The 17,875-nt window shown below is 34.4% G+C and overlaps 4 protein-coding genes and 1 non-coding gene across 16 annotated transcripts; 2 read left to right on the forward strand and 3 right to left on the reverse strand.

The window, feature by feature from the left end:
• Positions 1-4,847: 4,847 nt before the first annotated feature.
• On the reverse strand, positions 4,848-11,478 carry LOC129576001 (uncharacterized protein KIAA0930 homolog). Of its 6 annotated transcripts, none has more exons than XM_055460324.1 (9): positions 11,210-11,478; positions 10,186-10,366; positions 9,598-10,046; positions 9,373-9,513; positions 9,124-9,302; positions 8,792-9,030; positions 5,710-6,831; positions 5,389-5,538; positions 4,848-5,316 (listed from the first exon to the last, which is right to left on the reverse strand). In XM_055460324.1, exons 2-9 carry the CDS (start codon positions 10,292-10,294, stop codon positions 5,276-5,278), a joined length of 2,430 nt encoding a protein of 809 aa, XP_055316299.1. In that variant the 5' UTR covers positions 10,295-10,366; positions 11,210-11,478; the 3' UTR covers positions 4,848-5,275. The 6 variants fall into 6 exon arrangements, with proteins under 6 accessions (XP_055316299.1, XP_055316297.1, XP_055316300.1 ...); XM_055460322.1 differs by having other exon boundaries at positions 10,186-10,494; positions 11,210-11,472; XM_055460325.1 differs by having other exon boundaries at positions 10,186-10,678; positions 11,210-11,472.
• On the forward strand, positions 8,263-8,360 carry Trnar-ccu (transfer RNA arginine (anticodon CCU)). The gene is made up of 2 exons: positions 8,263-8,299; positions 8,325-8,360. It is a non-coding gene; the product is annotated as a tRNA-Arg (tRNA).
• A 90-nt stretch (positions 11,479-11,568) lies between the features above and the next one.
• Positions 11,569-12,643, reverse strand: LOC129576003 (26S proteasome non-ATPase regulatory subunit 10-like). The gene is made up of 3 exons (XM_055460336.1): positions 12,504-12,643; positions 12,102-12,434; positions 11,569-12,018 (listed from the first exon to the last, which is right to left on the reverse strand). The coding sequence occupies exons 2-3, from the start codon at positions 12,418-12,420 to the stop codon at positions 11,639-11,641; spliced, it is 699 nt and encodes a 232-aa protein (XP_055316311.1). The 5' UTR covers positions 12,421-12,434; positions 12,504-12,643; the 3' UTR covers positions 11,569-11,638.
• A 148-nt stretch (positions 12,644-12,791) lies between these two features.
• On the reverse strand, positions 12,792-16,855 carry LOC129576002 (arylsulfatase B). 7 transcript variants are annotated; one of them, XM_055460332.1, is made up of 12 exons: positions 16,129-16,803; positions 15,726-16,055; positions 15,317-15,429; positions 15,047-15,171; positions 14,966-14,990; positions 14,760-14,884; positions 14,380-14,676; positions 14,188-14,306; positions 13,926-13,996; positions 13,546-13,852; positions 13,043-13,468; positions 12,792-12,991 (listed from the first exon to the last, which is right to left on the reverse strand). In XM_055460332.1, the coding sequence occupies exons 3-12, from the start codon at positions 15,327-15,329 to the stop codon at positions 12,799-12,801; spliced, it is 1,701 nt and encodes a 566-aa protein (XP_055316307.1). In that variant the 5' UTR covers positions 15,330-15,429; positions 15,726-16,055; positions 16,129-16,803; the 3' UTR covers positions 12,792-12,798. The 7 variants fall into 7 exon arrangements, with proteins under 7 accessions (XP_055316307.1, XP_055316306.1, XP_055316303.1 ...); XM_055460331.1 differs by having other exon boundaries at positions 15,498-16,055; XM_055460328.1 differs by having other exon boundaries at positions 15,317-16,024; positions 16,129-16,855.
• An 87-nt stretch (positions 16,856-16,942) lies between these two features.
• On the forward strand, positions 16,943-17,873 carry LOC129576004 (succinate dehydrogenase assembly factor 2-B, mitochondrial-like). The gene is made up of 3 exons (XM_055460337.1): positions 16,943-17,089; positions 17,152-17,306; positions 17,385-17,873. Exons 1-3 carry the CDS (start codon positions 17,045-17,047, stop codon positions 17,653-17,655), a joined length of 471 nt encoding a protein of 156 aa, XP_055316312.1. The 5' UTR covers positions 16,943-17,044; the 3' UTR covers positions 17,656-17,873.
• The last annotated feature ends 2 nt before the right edge of the window (positions 17,874-17,875 follow it).

Raw genomic sequence — 17,875 nt, forward strand, 5'->3', positions numbered from 1 at the left:
AGCCAGATAACCAAAAATGGACGTTTATCAAAGATAAAAAGTATCCTTGACTTTGTGATAAAGTACGCTTCATCTTTCAATGTTGCTTCGTTTTGGAAATGTTTAGCAGATTTTTTGTAGAATTTTTGATTACAGTAGAACCTCGATTATCCGTCACCTCCGTTAACCGTCACACCTTTTCAAGGTGGAAAAGTTTTTTTTTCAGTTCATTTTTCAGTTTATTTCACTTGAACATACGAATAAAGTTGCCAACTAACTTTCATAATCAAAATCGATTGTGTGCCCCTTGTACATTCGCACAATAAGATTTGAAATCAGAGGCTTTGCGTTTTCGGTACACTTCTCGTATATACAAGATTGTCCAATATTTTGGACAATGCACCAAACGTCATAAACTAATTAGAAAGTATGGAAATTTTGATTATTTTGTTTTATTTATATGAAAGTCTCGATTATCCGTCTTTTTCGATTATCCGTCAATGCTCTGGTCCGGTGCCTGACGGATAATCGAGGTTCTACTGTATTCAAACATTTCCGTTAAGACCGCAATTGACGAATCAATTGCGTTGCTTAATATAATTTCATGCGTATATAGAGATTCATTCTATAGAATTCTTTTATAAAATTTAAATAATCAATATATGGGTAAAATATCCTGGAACAATTCGCGGAATGAAAATTCTAGGGGCTTTTAAGTCAAAATATACATTCGTATTTGTGTGAATATTTCGTGAATATTGCATATAATCCGTGTATATTATTCACCATATTCACAGAATACACACAGCATGTAAAAAATATGTGTTTACGGCAATGTCAAATCTTTGGTACCGATCGTGAATATGAGGTGTATATTTCATGAATATCGTGTATATTCCGTGAATATGGTGCATATTTTGCCAGTATTGTGAATATTTCGTATGACTGTCATCTATGGTGTATATTTCTTGGATGGAATATACATGGAAGCCCCTAGTGAAAATTAATATTTTCAATAAATTCAAATCAAATTCTCTGTGATCAACATACAATTATGGACATTTCAGGTTCATGTAATGGTAAAAATAGAGTTGGTAATTGAAAAAAAAAATTTAAATCTGACTTTAAAGAAAGTTGTGGTAACGATGATTGATGTCGCCTACACACATGACTGTTCTTTTTTCAAAACTCACATTTTAATAACCCCACATTGGTGATTGACACTTAAATTCAAATTTATTTCAAATGCCCAACTGTTTTATGATCAACAAAAACGATGTTGAAAAAGTTGAAGGAATTTTATAAGAGTCGTATGGTGAATGTATTGAAATAAATGTTGAATTTGATTCGAATCGATTATTTACAACAGGAAGAATGGCTGTTGCTACCATTGTTCACTTTAGAATTTAAGTCTACAAATTGTATTTGTCAACAATTAATTGAATATAAAATGAATAAAAAGGCGTAATAATTTCTTTAACACGTTTTATTGCACTGTGCAACAAGAAAAACGTGTGCACCACACAATTGTGAGTCACACGCATATCAAAGAAGAAAAGTTCTCTTTATTTTCATTCGGTAACATTAGATGGCTATTTATTTCTGCAGAATGGCTACTTACCTAAAGCGCAAACAAGCCATGAATCATAATATAGAGCTAACGAGATTCAAGAGCTGTACGTATTACCAAGCTCATTATTATTTTTCTCGAATGCATTTCTGTGTTTGTAGTTCACTTTTTTACTTACTTTACTTGTTTTGGTATCTTTCAACATCGACGGTAGTTTTTTGTATGTGTGTTACTTCCATTTTCTAATCTTTAGTGTCTATTTCGTTTTTTGTCTCTTGGCTCTTGTTCATTTTTCTTCTTCTTCGCTTTTTATTTCTCCCGCTTCTCTTTGTCACCTTTCCAATGGATTGTGTCTCGTGTGGATGCTTTGTTGATCTACTTTATCTTAAAACGTGTCGCCCTTCGCTTTTTTAGGTCGAATTGAAAACGAAAATAAGAAAGAAGCGAGAAAACGACAGCAACAAACACGGCGATGACAATGTAATGACAAAACCAAAATAACAGTACCAAAGTACCGTTTCACCGATTTTCAATTTTGTCGATATTGTTTTGTCAAAATACCGCATCCTACTACTTGCTGATTAAAATCATTTCCATTTCGAACACCCTACACACAATTTGTGGCAAATAAAAAAAAATATATATTGTAGCGGTTGGTTCTTTTTCTTGATCGAATACGCAGACATCAACTAAAATGCTAAACACTAAATACTAAGTGAAGTTGAAAAAAAATTGTGCTTGTTTTCGATTGTTATTCTTATTGTTTTTCTCCATTCATTAGAATTTATAGCGTTTCAACATAATAGTTATTTCGCTTTTTGAATATGTATGAGATCATGGCGCGCGAGTGTACAATTCAGACGAACTCAATTGAGAATGAACAAAAAAACGACAACGGCAACGGCGGCAGCAGCAGCAAATAAATCAAGAAGGAATGAAAAAACCACTGGATGGTTGCATTGCGCACACGATTAATACAACATACATGTACATAAATGCGCAGCGCGGATTCACGAATGTCACTAACCGCATCGCATCGCATCAGTAATCAGCGATGTGGAAAATACAGAGCTACATTATGGGGAGTGTACGCATAATGAAAACATTGACACGTATGATCCGTCGTATGCACGATGCATATAAATTCGAATAAGAACATTTTTTTTTTTCATTCTTCTGGAGGTGTTTGCCTCGGAGCATTTAAATTATGCTATGTTCATTGGTGTTGGAAATTGAATTCCGAAAAGAGAAAAAGGCTAAAAATTCTTTCCATCACGCTGTCTTCATCAAAGTTGTACAAAAAAATTTTTACGGCATGTCGAAATCTTCGATATTACAAGTGTTTCATAGCAATGACTCCACTTTGAGCATACCGCAACACGCATGACTGATCATAATCAATGATCTCTCGTTTTCTTTTGTCTATGAGACAAAAACCGATTCCTTTTATGAAAACAAATCACAAAAAACAACAACGAATTCGCATCGATCTGTCGATACCGTTTTCGGATGTGTTGTTGGTAATTTTTTATGAGTATGCATATAAAATGGTTCAAGTCACGAAGCTCATTCATACGCAAAACTTTTGACGATTAAGTCAAAAACATACATCCGTAGTTCTCCATTGATTTGGAGCTCACGTGTAGAGGTTTGGGTTATATGTATTATTTCGCCAAGTCTAAATCAGTCCATCTTCTTTTTCTAGATTCTTAGACACTGGTGTGTTTTTAAAGAAACCACGAAATACCATCAAGAAGATGTTAACTGTAGGGAAAACAACATAGTGACCCGTTATTTTGACAAAATTAAAAAATTTAACGTTCAAGTCAACAAAAGTACCCTTCAATCGAAATCAAATTTATGCCTGATTCATTATTAGAAGTCAAAAATGAAGAAAAACTGCTCAACGTATCATATCATTTTGTTGATTTGGTGAAATGAAAATGTTGGGTTTATTGAACTCGTTTCAAATTGCGGTGTTGTTGTTCGTCTCGCAATGTTGTCTTCGCATCGTTGCTGCAACAGCGTCTGTGATGCTGTAGCGAAAATTTACCTTATGCAATTGCATTTGCCATTATCGTGACTTAATATCTCCACAATTATTTTAATTTCTCTTCATTCTTTGATAAATATTTTTATTGTATTCATATATATATATATGCTTTTTATCGTTAAGACATGTTGCTTTTGCATTTTCACAAACGAGTAAAATAAATAAATGAATGAACAAAATGATGACGGCCTACGTTGTGAACAAGCGTGCACGCACACAGGCACGTCACACACACGTCATCTCATACCATTAGAAATGTCGACATACATCGACGACTCGAAGATCATAATACATTATTGTTGAAAGGAAAGTGTTTCGATTTGTATTTGTGTAGTTCACTTCACAAACTTTCTATTGTTTCACACACAAAAATAGACAAGTGAATTTAGACTGTCAAATAAGAAATATGCGTACATGTTGCAAATCAACACACATCATATGCAGGTGCAGGTGCAGGTACTCTTGACTAAAAAAACCGATTCTTATTTACCTTTGGAAGTAGTCAAATACAATACATATCAATTTCACGCAAAGTCCGTTTATTTAGAAAATATCGCTTTTGAATTACTATCTAAATAGTTATGAAAACTTAATCGTTTTTGACTAAAAAGAAAATCACATCTATCGGAAACGGGCAAGCACAATAATTGAATGGTTTGGAGCGAAAATTTAATACAGAAAAGTTGTGCGGAAAAATGTCCATGATGAATGAGCGGAAAAGGGATAGTAAACTGTATACTAAACTATAGTGAACTGTGTAGCTATTCCGTTTCATTTGACATTTTTCAACTCAACTTTTCAGTATAACATTTTCGCTCCAAACCATTCAATTATGTGCACAAATTTTCCAAAAAATCTGAGCATAACTAATATGCATCAGAAAGGGTTGAAATGGTCTGTGTTAGAAAATTCTTGTACGTAGCAATAGATTTACCAATTCAAATCTGAAAATGTTGTGCAAACGCATTTTTTTTTCTTCGAAAATATAAATGAGAGATTTTTTTGTTTTTTAATCGAATATTGCAGAATATTTTATTGTTCCCATGTTTCTATGCATTCTTCAGAAGATTATATTCCCTCGATTGGGAAAACGATTCTTTTTCTATTGGACTATAGATCGATAGAGTAGACAGAATACGAGTTTTGTCATTTTTTTTAAATTATCCTTTCATACACTTCCTCACAGCTTTAATGTTTTTACGAACGTTTGGGATGGGGTCTTCATTGAGGTGAGAGTTAAAGAAATGAGGGAGTTAAAATACATTTTTAATTCTTTGAAAATCACAAATACCAACATTTACATCAATTTTCATAATAAAACTTTGTTTTGGTGAAGATTTCAAATTCATATTTTTTTTCATTATTGTTAGTCATAAGTTTGAACATCTAAAAGTGAAGTGGGTTTGCTTTTGTTTGAAATCACCAAAAATACCGAAAAAATAGCGAATACAATTACATTACCGCGAAATTTTTTTTTTTACGTTTTTTGCGAGACTAGTTTGCATGTGTTTATTTTACGATCATATAAAAATAAATAAATTACTATCTATAATATAGCCTTTGGGGATTCAGAAACTCATTAAAAACGGCTTAGGTGGAAAAACAATACAAAATTCCGGCACATGTATTGCCGTAGGCAGCTCAAGCTAATCTCGTTTTATCGTCCAACATTTTTAGAAGGTTAGTATAGGGGTCTCACGATGATCCAATAGATCTGCAAAATTTGTACATTGTTAATTATTCGATCAAATAAAATTAGAAAAATTGAAATCAAATATACGCATACCTTTAGCAATGCTCCACCAAGGCAATGTTATGTACGTTAAAAATGCATTCAACGGCACTGACTGTTGTCGCCGATGCTCTTTCCAAAAATGAAATGTTTGCGTAAATCCTCTGCTAGCCCACAGTGGATTAGAAACACCATCATCCAATTCTATGGAATAAATTGCGAGAAAAAACAATGTTTTAATATTTTTAAAAAAAAAACAAATACAAATTGATTCTTTGTGTATCAATTGATGTAATGACAGAATCCATAAGCAAAATAAGCAGTTTGGCTAAAATTTGGCATAAAGTTGAATTGATTTAAATGATTTTTGAGAACCTTTTATCACATTTTTCGAAATATCGCACATGTAATAAATTGTGGTGCCATCAACTGTGGTTCGCGATGGAATTGAATATGGACAACAATTTGTTGTTTCAGCTTGAACCGTTGATACTTTCTTCATTTTCGGTAATGTTGAGTACATTCGATGCATTCGCTTGAGAATTGATTGTTTCTCTAATATTGACGTTGACACTGTCATTGATTGATTATTATAATTATTATTATTATTATTATTAGTATTACAGTCATCAGTCACGTTATTGATTTGGGTTTGACTGTGTTCTGCTTTTGATTCGGCGCTTTCATTTGAATTCATCTTATTATCGTGCAGAATTAATGGATGGTCATGTGTGCAAATCACTTTATCTGGTAGTTGGATTTTCGAATTCATTTCGTTTGTTTTGTGATCATCTAATTTATTGTTCGATTGCGTATTAAAACTTTGGCACAATTGCTGAATGGGTTCAGCTTGCACTTCAGATGAAACTGGTAACTCTTCCTTTCCACGAACTACTCGGATCATTTCATTTGTGTCAATCATATTTCGCGTTGCTTTTGATGTACTTGAATTGGAATCATCGAACATTCTATCACTAGATATAACTATATCATCGCCGAGCTCAAAATCCTCTGAATTATTCTTGTTATTTTCGATAATTTCTTCATGCACTTTTTTGTCGACATTTATTATAGCTGTAATATTTGGCATTTTTGTTTGAGAATGGACTTTTGGTTGAATGGCCCGGCCTCGGCTTTTGTTTCTTTGAATTGTCCGTTTTGTGACGTTGGTGAGGATGGCCGGTGAATCGTATCGATTTTTCGGTATATGCACGACCTCGTGATCATCCTCATCGCATGTGCGACAGTATATTTCAGACATTTGATTCGATATTGCGTCATCATCACCCCATTGATTCCTCAATGGGCCAAAGCAGTTGCAACATGTTGGTGTTTTTGCTGTTGTTGTTGGTGGTGATGGTGATGGTGATGGTGGTGGTGATGGTGGTGGTGTTATTGTTGCTACTGCTGCCGCCGTAGTAGTCGTCGTAACCATCGATGCACTATGTCGATTTAATTTGACGCTGGTTTTGTTTGGGGAAGCAGATCTCAGACCATCTATGCAATATTCAAACAAAGAAAGATAAAAAGTGAACAAAATTTTAAGTAAATAAAATGTACAACCAAAGCATCGAATAATCATTATGAGATGAAGTTTAGCTAAGTTTGTATCTAAATAGGTCAGAACTATAAGTTTTAAAATAAAGAGACAACATTTTTAAATGTGAGCTTCTTTAAAACTGAAAATAAATGAAAACAATAAAACTCAAACAAAAAATTGATTTAAAATAAAGTAATAAATTTAACGAAATTGAAGATGAATTCTTGGCTCTGCTTCCCCTACATTGTAATTGGCTTCAGTTTTACCATTGTGTTTTAGCGGTTCAGCGTTTGATGGTACGGATTTCAACCTGATGAAATTTTCATCAATATGATAAAAATCATGAATATTGACCGATCGATCAATGACCATAAATTTAAAACTTAAAAAATGAGTGAACTCACAAAACCAAATTCATTGAATATTTACAGCCAAAACAAAAACCAATGACAAGACAAAGCAAAAGTGAGAGTTTTATTTTGTGCACTATGTTGTTGTTTGTAAACAAATGCTCCATAAGATACATTGTTGCAAAGTGTCCATAATGTTGAAACAGTGCATAGTGACAGTGTAGTCCGTAAGGTGCATTTGTTTGTAAACTTTAGAGAAAAAAGAAACAAAATGAATCTATTCGCATATCGAAAAAGTCCAGTTAAAAAACCTCAAGAGTGGAAGAACAAGTTGATGAATTTTGTCGAAATTATGATGAAAAGCAGTATAAGAAATTGTGATATGAACACAGTGGCAATATATTGACACAAAGTTTCTTCTTTGTCTATCCTTCGGATGTGTTCATGCGTTTATATTGGCAACCACCGATACGGACAAAGCTTCATTTGGGTTTGTGTCTTCGATATATGTACCACGACGGCATTTTAAAATGTAATGAGCTGAACATTTGATGATAAACACATTAGGTTTTCATTTTCTCCCTAAATGATAACATAAATATGAACAATTTTCCAATGAAGTTCCCAAAAAATAATTTTTTCTAAATAAATCAATAGATATATATACATTGTGAAAATACAGCGAATTGAAATCCAATGCCATTTATATAGTTCGCACAAATGCATTTTTCGAATAAAATTCGGAAATTTTAATTATTTTATCAATTATATATGAAATACAATCAAGAGAATATTGGTGAAATTTTAAAGATTCTCATTTTAAAAGTATCATTTTTCGTACGATACATGCGCAATCTCAAAAGAGCAATAGCTTCGATATGGCGATGGTTCTGTTCCGAAATGAACAAATACACCGGTTGTGTTTATGACTATCGACTACTATCATCATTTGTATGTAGTGGAAGCGAGACAGCTATTATTTCAATGGGAAAAAAGCACGTTGACGTTATATTGCTAACTAGTTCAGTCTTGTGTAGCGCCCAAGTGGCGTAATGGCTAACGCGTCGGCCTCCTACTGAGCTGAAAAATTCATGTGAGTGAGCCGAAGATTGCGAGTTCGAATCTCGCCTTGGGTACTTTTTTTTTTATCACTCAATCTGTAATGCTCTCTTATTATTACAATGTCAAAGAAAAAACCCATCGAATATATATTCGATTTCATTTAATTAATAAATTGAAGTTTAAATCCTGAATTGATTTATTTACGTACGTACGTTATTGGGCACTTTATTTGAACACATATTTTTCTTCTAATTTGGTTCGATTCTGATGATATTTGTAATTTTTTTACTTGAAATTATGACGCCATTGGTGATGAAATTTTCTCGACTGTAATTGTTGGCAAGCAATAGCAACAACAAAATGAAATAAACAACAGATGTTCGAACGGAATATTAACAAGAAAAAAAAAACGAAAAAACCACAGGTATTTCAGAATGGTATTATACTTACCGTTTTATACAATTTTATAAATAAAAACGATATTTGACAAATATCACTGACTTACCGTCTTTCAAGTCACCAGCTTCAATTTCGGACACCTCGCTGGCCAAACTATCTAAACCTTCATTTTGCGACATTGCTTTCGTAGTCTGATCATTGGCTGGTGTTGGTTTGGTTTTCCAACCGAAACGGTTGTAATTATTTAAATTTGCACTTGGGTCACTAAGACGCCGCTGATGGCGATAATTCAGAAAATCATCCGGATCTTCATCCCATTCGTCATACATATCAGTCATACAAAATCTATCAACAATGAATGAAAACCAAACCATGCCACAAATTATTTCATCAGTATTATCTTCCTTTACTATTATTATTAGGCTTAAATCTGTTTACCCCGGTTCACTGGTGGGCGTCTCAACGCCAGATCCTTTTGGTTTAGTTACAGCCATTTCAGCATGTCCTTTTCCCTGTGGTCCCTTCATCCGCACGAATTCACATCGCGTTTGAGGACCAGCACCGCTGAACAAGCCAAACGTCATTCTTTGTGCTAATTTAGAGCTTATGCTTGATTGCTAAAATGAATCAATCGTATTGATTAGGAATATACAGTTCGGTAAATTAAATACAAGCATTCCATCTTACTCTTGCATCGTATACTCTTTTCAGTGCATCATATCGAATCGATCCTAAGAAGATAACACCTTGCACCGTCCCATCACGGTCATTTGCCACCAACTCTACACAAACCATCTCACCATCACGAACCATTATGTCACAAAATACCTATGAATTCGTTAGATGGTAGGTTTAAACTTGCCAAACTCTTTTTAAATTCATCGAACGCTCAAATTGAAATTACAAACTTACTTCATCAAAATTGTCCACCATAAAACAAATGTGCGGATAAGTCATCTCTTCGCCATCACCCTTCGTGTCCATTTTTCGGCGGCTCGGTGATGCATACACGCGTTGCGAATGACGCCGCAGTACTTGCAGCTCTTTCGGTGATGTACGTGTACAAATGGCCAACGTAAGCGTATAGTTAAATTGATGAATAATTAAATTTAAATAAACCGTTTCTTCCCAATCAACATCTGGATCACCGATTGGTAGTTTTCGTGAATCTTTGCGATAGACATCGACATCAGTTTCAAATTTTGGCATGTGCCTTGATGAACCTTTCACATGTTTTTTTCGCACGAAAAATAGTAAATCATCCGAGTCGATGCTTTGTTCCGTTTCAACTTGGAATAAAAAATGACGCACAAATAAATCAGTCCAGTATGTTGTTCCCTGCAGCATCACAAATCCGCCATCTATATTGATATCGAAATGGATAAATGAAGGAAACAATTCGATTGACAAATAATAATAAATTACATTTGGGAGGGTCGCAATTGTATAGTAATATTTTTTCTGGGATTCAATTCGCAATATATGTGAATTAAAGTTTACCATCTTTTAGCATTTGTCGCATTTCTTTGGCTCGCTGAAAATTGATCTCCTCCAATAGTTGTTGCAAAATACTCTGCGGCCTCAACAATGCCGAATTTGATAGCGCCATCCTTACTACTCACTTTTTCCGCTTTTTTTTCCAATGAAACTTTATATGTGTGTATGTTTTTTTCTTCTTCGTCTAAATATTCGTGTGTAGATTAGCAATAATCTTATATATAGATTATGAATTTTTTTTTACTCTTATGCTTTTTTTACTCATTTTTTTGTTATACAGCCGATATATGTTAGCATATATGTAGTATATTCCTGTGTTCAAGAAGTAGGAAGAATTAAAATTTTTATCATTTTACATTTGAACTTTGGCTTTGGGCAATGAAAATATACGTTTCGTAAACCGTTTATCTTTTATGAATTCACAGTGCAAATAAAACTTAAATTGGAGTAGATGTTTGTGGGGACTCGGAACCTCAAATCACTCTACCGTGATAAACTTGAAAAAAAATTATATTTCATTCTATTTTGTTTATAATTTTTATTATTGATGCGGATTGTTCAAACATTGCGTTATAAGGTCGTTGATTTGGACTTTTATTCTGTTTATTTTATGTTCTAAGGAGAAGAAATCCCCCAAATGACGAGCCAAATGGTAAACAAATAAATTATTTTGCTCTCAAAAATAGCATTGTCCAATGAATACACGAATAAAAAAATACTATGAAAAACGAAGCTAAATATGTACAACACTGCGCTTCACGGTAGTGTTACCACCATCACTGTTGTTTGCCTTTGTATCCCTCTAGCTTGTTCATTCTTGCATTTGTACACTCGCAAAACTATGTGCGCGTATTCGTGTTATGGGTTTATGGTTGTTGTTTTTCGTTGTTTTTATTTTGGATTGCCTGTTACATGGCTCAACTTGACACCAACACTTGCGCACCAACATCAGTAACAACAACAACTATCATTTTTTATGGAATCCCGTCAACAATGGCATTTCATTCGTAACTTCTATGGATCTTACTGTTTTCAATTACGGAGATATTTTCACATCAACTTTACTCAATTATTCATCTGGTTTGCAAAAAACTAATGTTAGCCACAAGCTTGTGCTCGTTTTGATATTTATTTATGGAATATTTCTTTAGCCTTTAATGAACGATTGAGACAGGAAACTGTGACAGACTTCTGCATGAATAATAAGACATGTATTACTCAAATGCATCATGGGTGTACACTTTACACTGTTTGAAACCAAAGAAATGTCAACAACATACTACCACATATAAGTATGTATGTCTTCATTATGTGTATGAATGTAGATGTATGTATGTGTGCGTGTGTGTGATTCAAAATTGGGATAGAACAAGAAAGAAAACAATGTTTTGATATTTTTGTCCCTTTAGGCATCAACAATTTATTTTAATGTGTGTAAACAACAAAGTGTAAACATTCAATTGGCGGTAGTTTTATTTTTGTGTTCCATCAATTTTCGTCTAAGCGGTGGTTTGCACACATCGAGTGGGCTGGCTTTTTCTTTATTACAGATTTCCGTTGATGCCCCTGCATCGATGAGCAAAATGGCACCGGTTGCGTCATCTCCTTCGCAGGCCAAATGAAGTGGAGTATTACCCAGATTATTTTGTGCGTTGATCAAAATTATTGGACTTGATTTGGGGTGTGTCAATAAAATACGAAGACATTCGTGATGTTCCATCGAAGCAACCCGATGCAACGGTGTGTCACCTATATGGTCTCGTACATTTGGATCGCCACCATGATCAAGTAAATACGACAACAGATCTTTATGGTTTTTCGAACCGGCATATTTAACTGGAATAAATATAATTAATAATACTAGACTGTAGCCAATTCTGATTTGATTTGATTGGGGTCAAAATATAATTCTAATTTACTGGGTGTATGGCCATTCGAATTTCGATGGTTAACATTGGCTCCACGATCGATGAGCATTCGGCAAATCGGCAATGATCCCTTCAGTGTGGCCAAAATTAGTGGTGTCGCATCGGTATCGTCAGGCTCATCAAATGGGGAATCTTTAAATTTCAACAAGAATTCCACCAAGCGTTCCTTTCCCATCACCGCTGCCCAATGCAAAATTGTACGATGATTTGCATCTTTTTGTGTTACCAAACTCGTGTCTTCCAATATCTTTGATTCAGACTCGACAAAATCCTCTGATGCAATTTGCATTAGATCAACTTTCGCAGCCATTTTAATTGGAAATTCTATTGAAATAAATAAAAACACGTTGTTGATTTGTTTTCTTTCTTTCTTGGCAAACAAAAATCTCTTACCGGTCTGGATTTACTCTTCAATGTTTTGCACAAAGGTACAATTATGACATTTGTCAGAACTTAAAAATGTCACGCGGTGGCGCCACATTCTTGTTCTATATTGTAAATATAATGTAAATACGAATATTCTATATTCAAAGATATGCCGGTATAAAAAAAAATCGGTGGTTTAAAAGCCCAGCTATAGCTTAAAAATTTAGTAAGATTTAAGAAAAATGGTTGATTAAATTTAATAAATAACTTCCATTGTAATTTTATAACTAACAAAATTTAGTGATCAATAGACATTCCATCATTATATATCTTTGCTGAAATCACCGAAATTAGTCCATGTATTATCGAAAAATCGAGGATCACCATTTGGATCTAGCGGTAAATTGGCAGGTAGAAGAGCTGTTTCGTTGTAGGCGTTCAACCTTTCCAATAAAGAATTCAGAATCTCGGGATGTCTTTTTCGGGAAAGAATAAAAGCAGAGTAAATAAATGACCTATAAATCGAATTGAAGAGTTTTTTTTTCAATTTCAAAATTTTTTCTTACTCATCAGCTAAGTTATTCTGCTCGCACGGATCTAGATTGACATTGAAAAGACATGGCTTTTCAAGTGGTCGACAAATAGATACAGAGTTTTGATTTTTCAAACAATCAACAGTGGCATCGGTTCGCATTTTTCGCATATGCTGAACTGTTGGCAGTAAATTTAGTTGATTCAATGCTTGACCAGCTGGACAGTTCGATACAGCATTGGCATTATACGCTGTCGTCGACCGGATTCCAGCCGGCCCATACCACTGATCCCAAGCGCCATTATAATTGGTTCCCTTATGAACTTTCCATTCACCAACCGTTAGTGAAGCACTTCCATAAATATCATCAATATTATGTAAAATTTCCGTGCGATTTGATTTTGTATCTTCTGAAAGGGACGACCACATGTTTTTTCCATCGAGAGTCGCGTTCAAATGCCTTGAATATGTTTTGATTACACATTGAATAAAATTTTCATTCTAGTTGTTGAAGTTCAAATTGGTTTGAATATTTACTCAACATTTCCTCCGGCAACATGGAACAATGTTGGAAGCCAGTCAGCGATGTGCATGGTTTGATTAGAGACGCGGTGTTTTTTCACAATTTTTGGACTGAATAGCAATGCAGCACCTCGTACCCCACCCTCCCATAATGTATTTTTAACACCTCGCAATGGCCAATTTGATGCTGCATTCAAATTAAACCCTTCAGCTGGACCACCGTTATCAGTGCTGAATATTATAATCGAATCATTTAGCATATTATTTTGGCTTAGTGCATGAACAACAGCTCCAACCGAATAGTCAAGATGTGTCATCATTGCTGAATGAAGAAAATTAAGGTGCTAAATTAACATCGCACTTCAATCAACTCTCATTGATTTGATCTTATTCACCCGCATATTTTCTCCGTGCAAAATCACTAATATGTGTAAATTTGCTTGTGGTTGAGTCCGGAGCTGGCAATCTGTGCACATATTCAAATAATTAACTTTTATCAAAATAAAAGCCAATCCAGTCTCTGTTTTAAAGTAATTGGTTTAGAACAGAGACTGGATTGGCTTTTATTTTGATCTTTAATCAACAGTCGGTAGTCATAAATAATTAGCTTTTATGTTGAATCTTATATTGATTTATAAATATCTAGTGAATACAAACGGATTATATGGATTGCCGGAATGGACAGCTGCATGAGCGATGTACAAAAATAATGGGATTGATGTATTGTGCGATCGAACAATTCGAACCGATTCATTGGTAATGATGTCCGTTGTATACTAGCCGTGCATGATGAAATACAATTTTATTCTCGAAGAAATATGCGTTAATATTGAATGTTGCAATAGCTACCTGACCGTGTAAATCATAGGCAACGTCCATTCCTCTTCGTATGTCGAAGCCCCATTGTCGTTGCTCGAATGCGGTATGATCAAAGTAATCATGATGACCTGTCCAATAGCCAATGTGACTGTCGAAGCCGCGATGCAATGGAGTATATTCACGCTTAAAATGTCCCAAGTGCCATTTTCCAACACAGTGATTTTTATAGCCCAATTCTCTCAAGTATTGTGGCAGTATTTTTTCCGTAAGAGGAAGTCCCCGTGGTTCAGCCGCATACAATACTGTGTGTTGCATTCCAGTATGGATCTGGAATAAATATAAATAATAATACTAGACTGCAGCCAATTCCAATTTGATTTGATTGGGGTCAAAATATAATTCTGATTTACTGGGTATTTGCCCGTCATCAGACTGGACCGCGATGGGGTACAAATTGGTGTTACATAGTAATTGTTAAGGATCAGACCGGCATAAGCAAGTGCATCGATATTTGGAGTGGGTATTTGAGCTGAACCTGCGAATCAAATAGGTATACAATCTGAATTTAGTCCGGCTATCTCTACTGTTGACCAGAAAATAACAAAAAGACTGTTACCATGAAAACTAACGTCATTCCATCCCTAGAATAATCAATAATAAAAAATAATCTAATTTTTCGAATGGAAAACAAAAATACCATGTCATCAGCCAATATGAAAATGATGTGTGGTCGTTTTTCGCCTATTTCACACATTATTTCGGTGTTAATTATTATACATGACGCCGCTACTGCAATGATTAGCGTTTTCAATTGTAGTGTTGCTAATGTTTCGTTGTCGTTATTGTTTTGAGAGAAGATCACCACCAAATGACGAAGCAAATGTTATTTTCAACACATTTAATACGACAAATTGTTACAAAATATTGATTAAAATTTATTTTAAATTGAATTTTCAAACATTTGTACCTATATAAACCATTTTACCGCACTTTGGAACCCCTTTTCTTCAGAAAGAATTTTTTCTTCTCCATAAATTAAAAGCCAAACCACACGGTTCTCGTTCACGTTTCCAACTATGACTAAGATGTAATATGTAAAATTAAATTTTCAAGCGACGCAATTTGATCAACCGCAACACTTGACTGACACTTTATCTGTGAGTGCAATTTTTGTTTGTTCAGTTCAGATTTCGTGTGACTGATCAACCAAAATAAATACTCATGCTCATCGTATATGGTGGATTATTCGTTTTTAGGTAGGATGTAGTGGGCGGCTCGACCAACGAATTAGATTAAATGAATGTTTTTTTTTTTTCGTGTTGTATTTCAGTTTCTGTTTTTGTTAAGTTTGTTGAACGCGCGGTGCGCACACATACAATATAAATTGCACGTTCTCCAAGCAATCGGCCAATGATGGCTGCATGCATGCCAATAACAAACGATTTAAACGATTTCATTTTCTACTTCTTTCACCCAAAGTCAAATGAACTCTTGAGGTTTTTGAGTGCTATTGTACAAACATTTTAGATGCCAAATACAAACACAGTTGTCATAGCATTCGCATGATGTCTTCTCTCATCTTGCCCATTAAATTCACACCTATTATGAGGTTTTTACCGGTCGATAGTGTGTTGTGCGTTTTGTATGCGGTAGCAGTGGTTTCGTTCGGAATGCACTGGTCGGATTTAAAAAATAATAAATTACACCTAATATGTTATAATTTAATTAATAATATTTAATTAAAATCGTAAAATACAATGATAAATACTTTGCACGTACCCTCCGTTAGTTACGAGTATTAGCGTCGTGGATTGGACGGCAAAATGTTGTTTGGTGAAAGTTTGTTTACATTGTTAAATATTCAGTTTTTTCTCTTTCATTTTAATTTTATCTCACTTGAGTATACTTTGAACAGCTCGTTTTTACTTGCGAGCATGTTTACATTGAAACTAATGCTATACATAGCACTGACCGTTCGATCAATTGTTTATTATGAACACACCATGGTCCACTACAACATTTAGCTTATTGCGTGTATATTGTTCAGTTATCTGTGCATGTGGTCATCATTAAACAATAGCGAGTATATGTGATACCGGAATTCAAGTTACAAGATTATCAACGATCACAACACGATTAACTGTGTTGAAAATTATTTCAATGGGACAATCGATCAGTACAATTGGTAAAAATTAATTAATGTTATTTTTATCATCATCTTGACTAAAATTTATTATTATTAAACTAGTTATTAAACCGAATATCAAATAGAGAACGCCAGTTTCATAAAAAAAAGTTTATTTTCGAGATATTTCTGAAAAATTTTCCGGACCGATTGATGAGATGAAATTTTCACAGCTTCTCACAGATGAGACTATAAGTCTTGTGTCATTTCGTTTCATTCGAATAAGTTTTGCCGTTCAGTCAACTCATGCTATGTAACTCCATTTGCAAAACAATTCAAATTGAACCCGGATAGTATTATTTTTAACATCTTTAAGTGTCATCGTTCTTTCAACTGAAGGTTCAATCATATTCAAAATGAAAAAATACCATTCACACTCTGAATACGTGTGAAGTTGGTGCAAATGCGATTTGAAATGTCAATATAGTCTGTCATAGCAATATCGATGGTGTTTTTCCGTCTTAAGTCTCTTGATTTTGCATAATAAAGTCAAAATTGAGAAACACAAACATGATTCGAACTATATTTCGCGGAGTAATTTTTGGTCGATACAATGTAAGTATCCCATTTTAATTCCATTAAAATGTTGAACTTAAGGGGATTTCAATGAATTTCAGGCTGTGGAACCAAGGATATTAGGTCGAAGTTTGTCTTCAAAAGAATCGTCTCCGACTGATGAATCGGATATTGTTCATTTAGATGATTCGGATTTCATCAAAATTCCTGAATATCCCATCAGGCCGAATGAACCTTTAGAAAATCGCAGACAAAGGTATTTATGCTCACTTAAATTGCTTTAAATGATAATGACGGTAAACTTATCCATTTCTTTTTTCTTCTTGCTGTTTAGGCTCCTATACCAAAGCCGTAAACGAGGAATGCTTGAGAATGATTTGCTGTTAAGCACGTTTGCCGCAAAGTATTTGAAAAAAATGACAGAAGAACAAATAGCCATGTACGATACTCTAATAAATAAACCATCCAACGATTGGGATATTTACAATTGGGCATTGGGCAGCAAACCAACACCACCAGAGTATGAAAATGAAATAATGGAAATGTTTCGTAAACACGTGAAAAATGACCTAAAAGAAAAGAGAATTCGAATGCCAGATCTATAAGTCAATTTATTTGTCATTTTCTTGATCATTTTTAGTACAGTTAATAAATGGCCACAAATGAAATGAGTAGTAGGAAAATGGGGATTCTGGGCCAACTCTTGCGTCGACCACATGGTTCTTGCATCATCCATGCGGTAGCAATGCGAACGCGTGCGTCATCCTAAGAGCGAAGCCCATACGTCGTACATCATTTACTCACTCGCTCACTCACACATTCAAT

The sequence above is a fragment of the Sitodiplosis mosellana genome, unplaced genomic scaffold (genome assembly GCF_009176505.1).
Source record: "Sitodiplosis mosellana isolate CC-2019 unplaced genomic scaffold, AAFC_SMos_1.0 Smas_scaffold_6170, whole genome shotgun sequence".
Classification (NCBI taxonomy): domain Eukaryota; kingdom Metazoa; phylum Arthropoda; class Insecta; order Diptera; family Cecidomyiidae; genus Sitodiplosis; species Sitodiplosis mosellana.

Excerpts from the sequence above, each read along its gene's own strand:
- LOC129576001 (XM_055460324.1), bottom strand. The coding sequence starts at position 10,294 with ATGGCGCTATCAAATTCGGCATTGTTGAGGCCGCAGAGTATTTTGCAA. Across the intron at positions 9,031-9,123 it reads ACGCCCACCAGTGAACCGGG|ATTTTGTATGACTGATATGT; the intron begins GTAAACAGATTT and ends CATTGTTGATAG. Across the intron at positions 6,832-8,791 it reads AGCTGGTGACTTGAAAGACG|ATGGTCTGAGATCTGCTTCC; the intron begins GTAAGTCAGTGA and ends AATATTGCATAG.
- LOC129576003 (XM_055460336.1), bottom strand. The coding sequence starts at position 12,420 with ATGGCTGCGAAAGTTGATCTAATGCAAATTGCATCAGAGGATTTTGTC. Across the intron at positions 12,019-12,101 it reads TTCGAATGGCCATACACCCA|TTAAATATGCCGGTTCGAAA; the intron begins GTAAATTAGAAT and ends TATTTATTCCAG.
- LOC129576002 (XM_055460328.1), bottom strand. Across the intron at positions 14,677-14,759 it reads TGATGACGGGCAAATACCCA|ATCCATACTGGAATGCAACA; the intron begins GTAAATCAGAAT and ends TATTTATTCCAG. Across the intron at positions 13,853-13,925 it reads TGCACGGAGAAAATATGCGG|CAATGATGACACATCTTGAC; the intron begins GTGAATAAGATC and ends TTCTTCATTCAG.
- LOC129576004 (XM_055460337.1), top strand. The coding sequence starts at position 17,045 with ATGATTCGAACTATATTTCGCGGAGTAATTTTTGGTCGATACAAT. Across the intron at positions 17,090-17,151 it reads TAATTTTTGGTCGATACAAT|GCTGTGGAACCAAGGATATT; the intron begins GTAAGTATCCCA and ends AATGAATTTCAG. Across the intron at positions 17,307-17,384 it reads TTAGAAAATCGCAGACAAAG|GCTCCTATACCAAAGCCGTA; the intron begins GTATTTATGCTC and ends CTTGCTGTTTAG.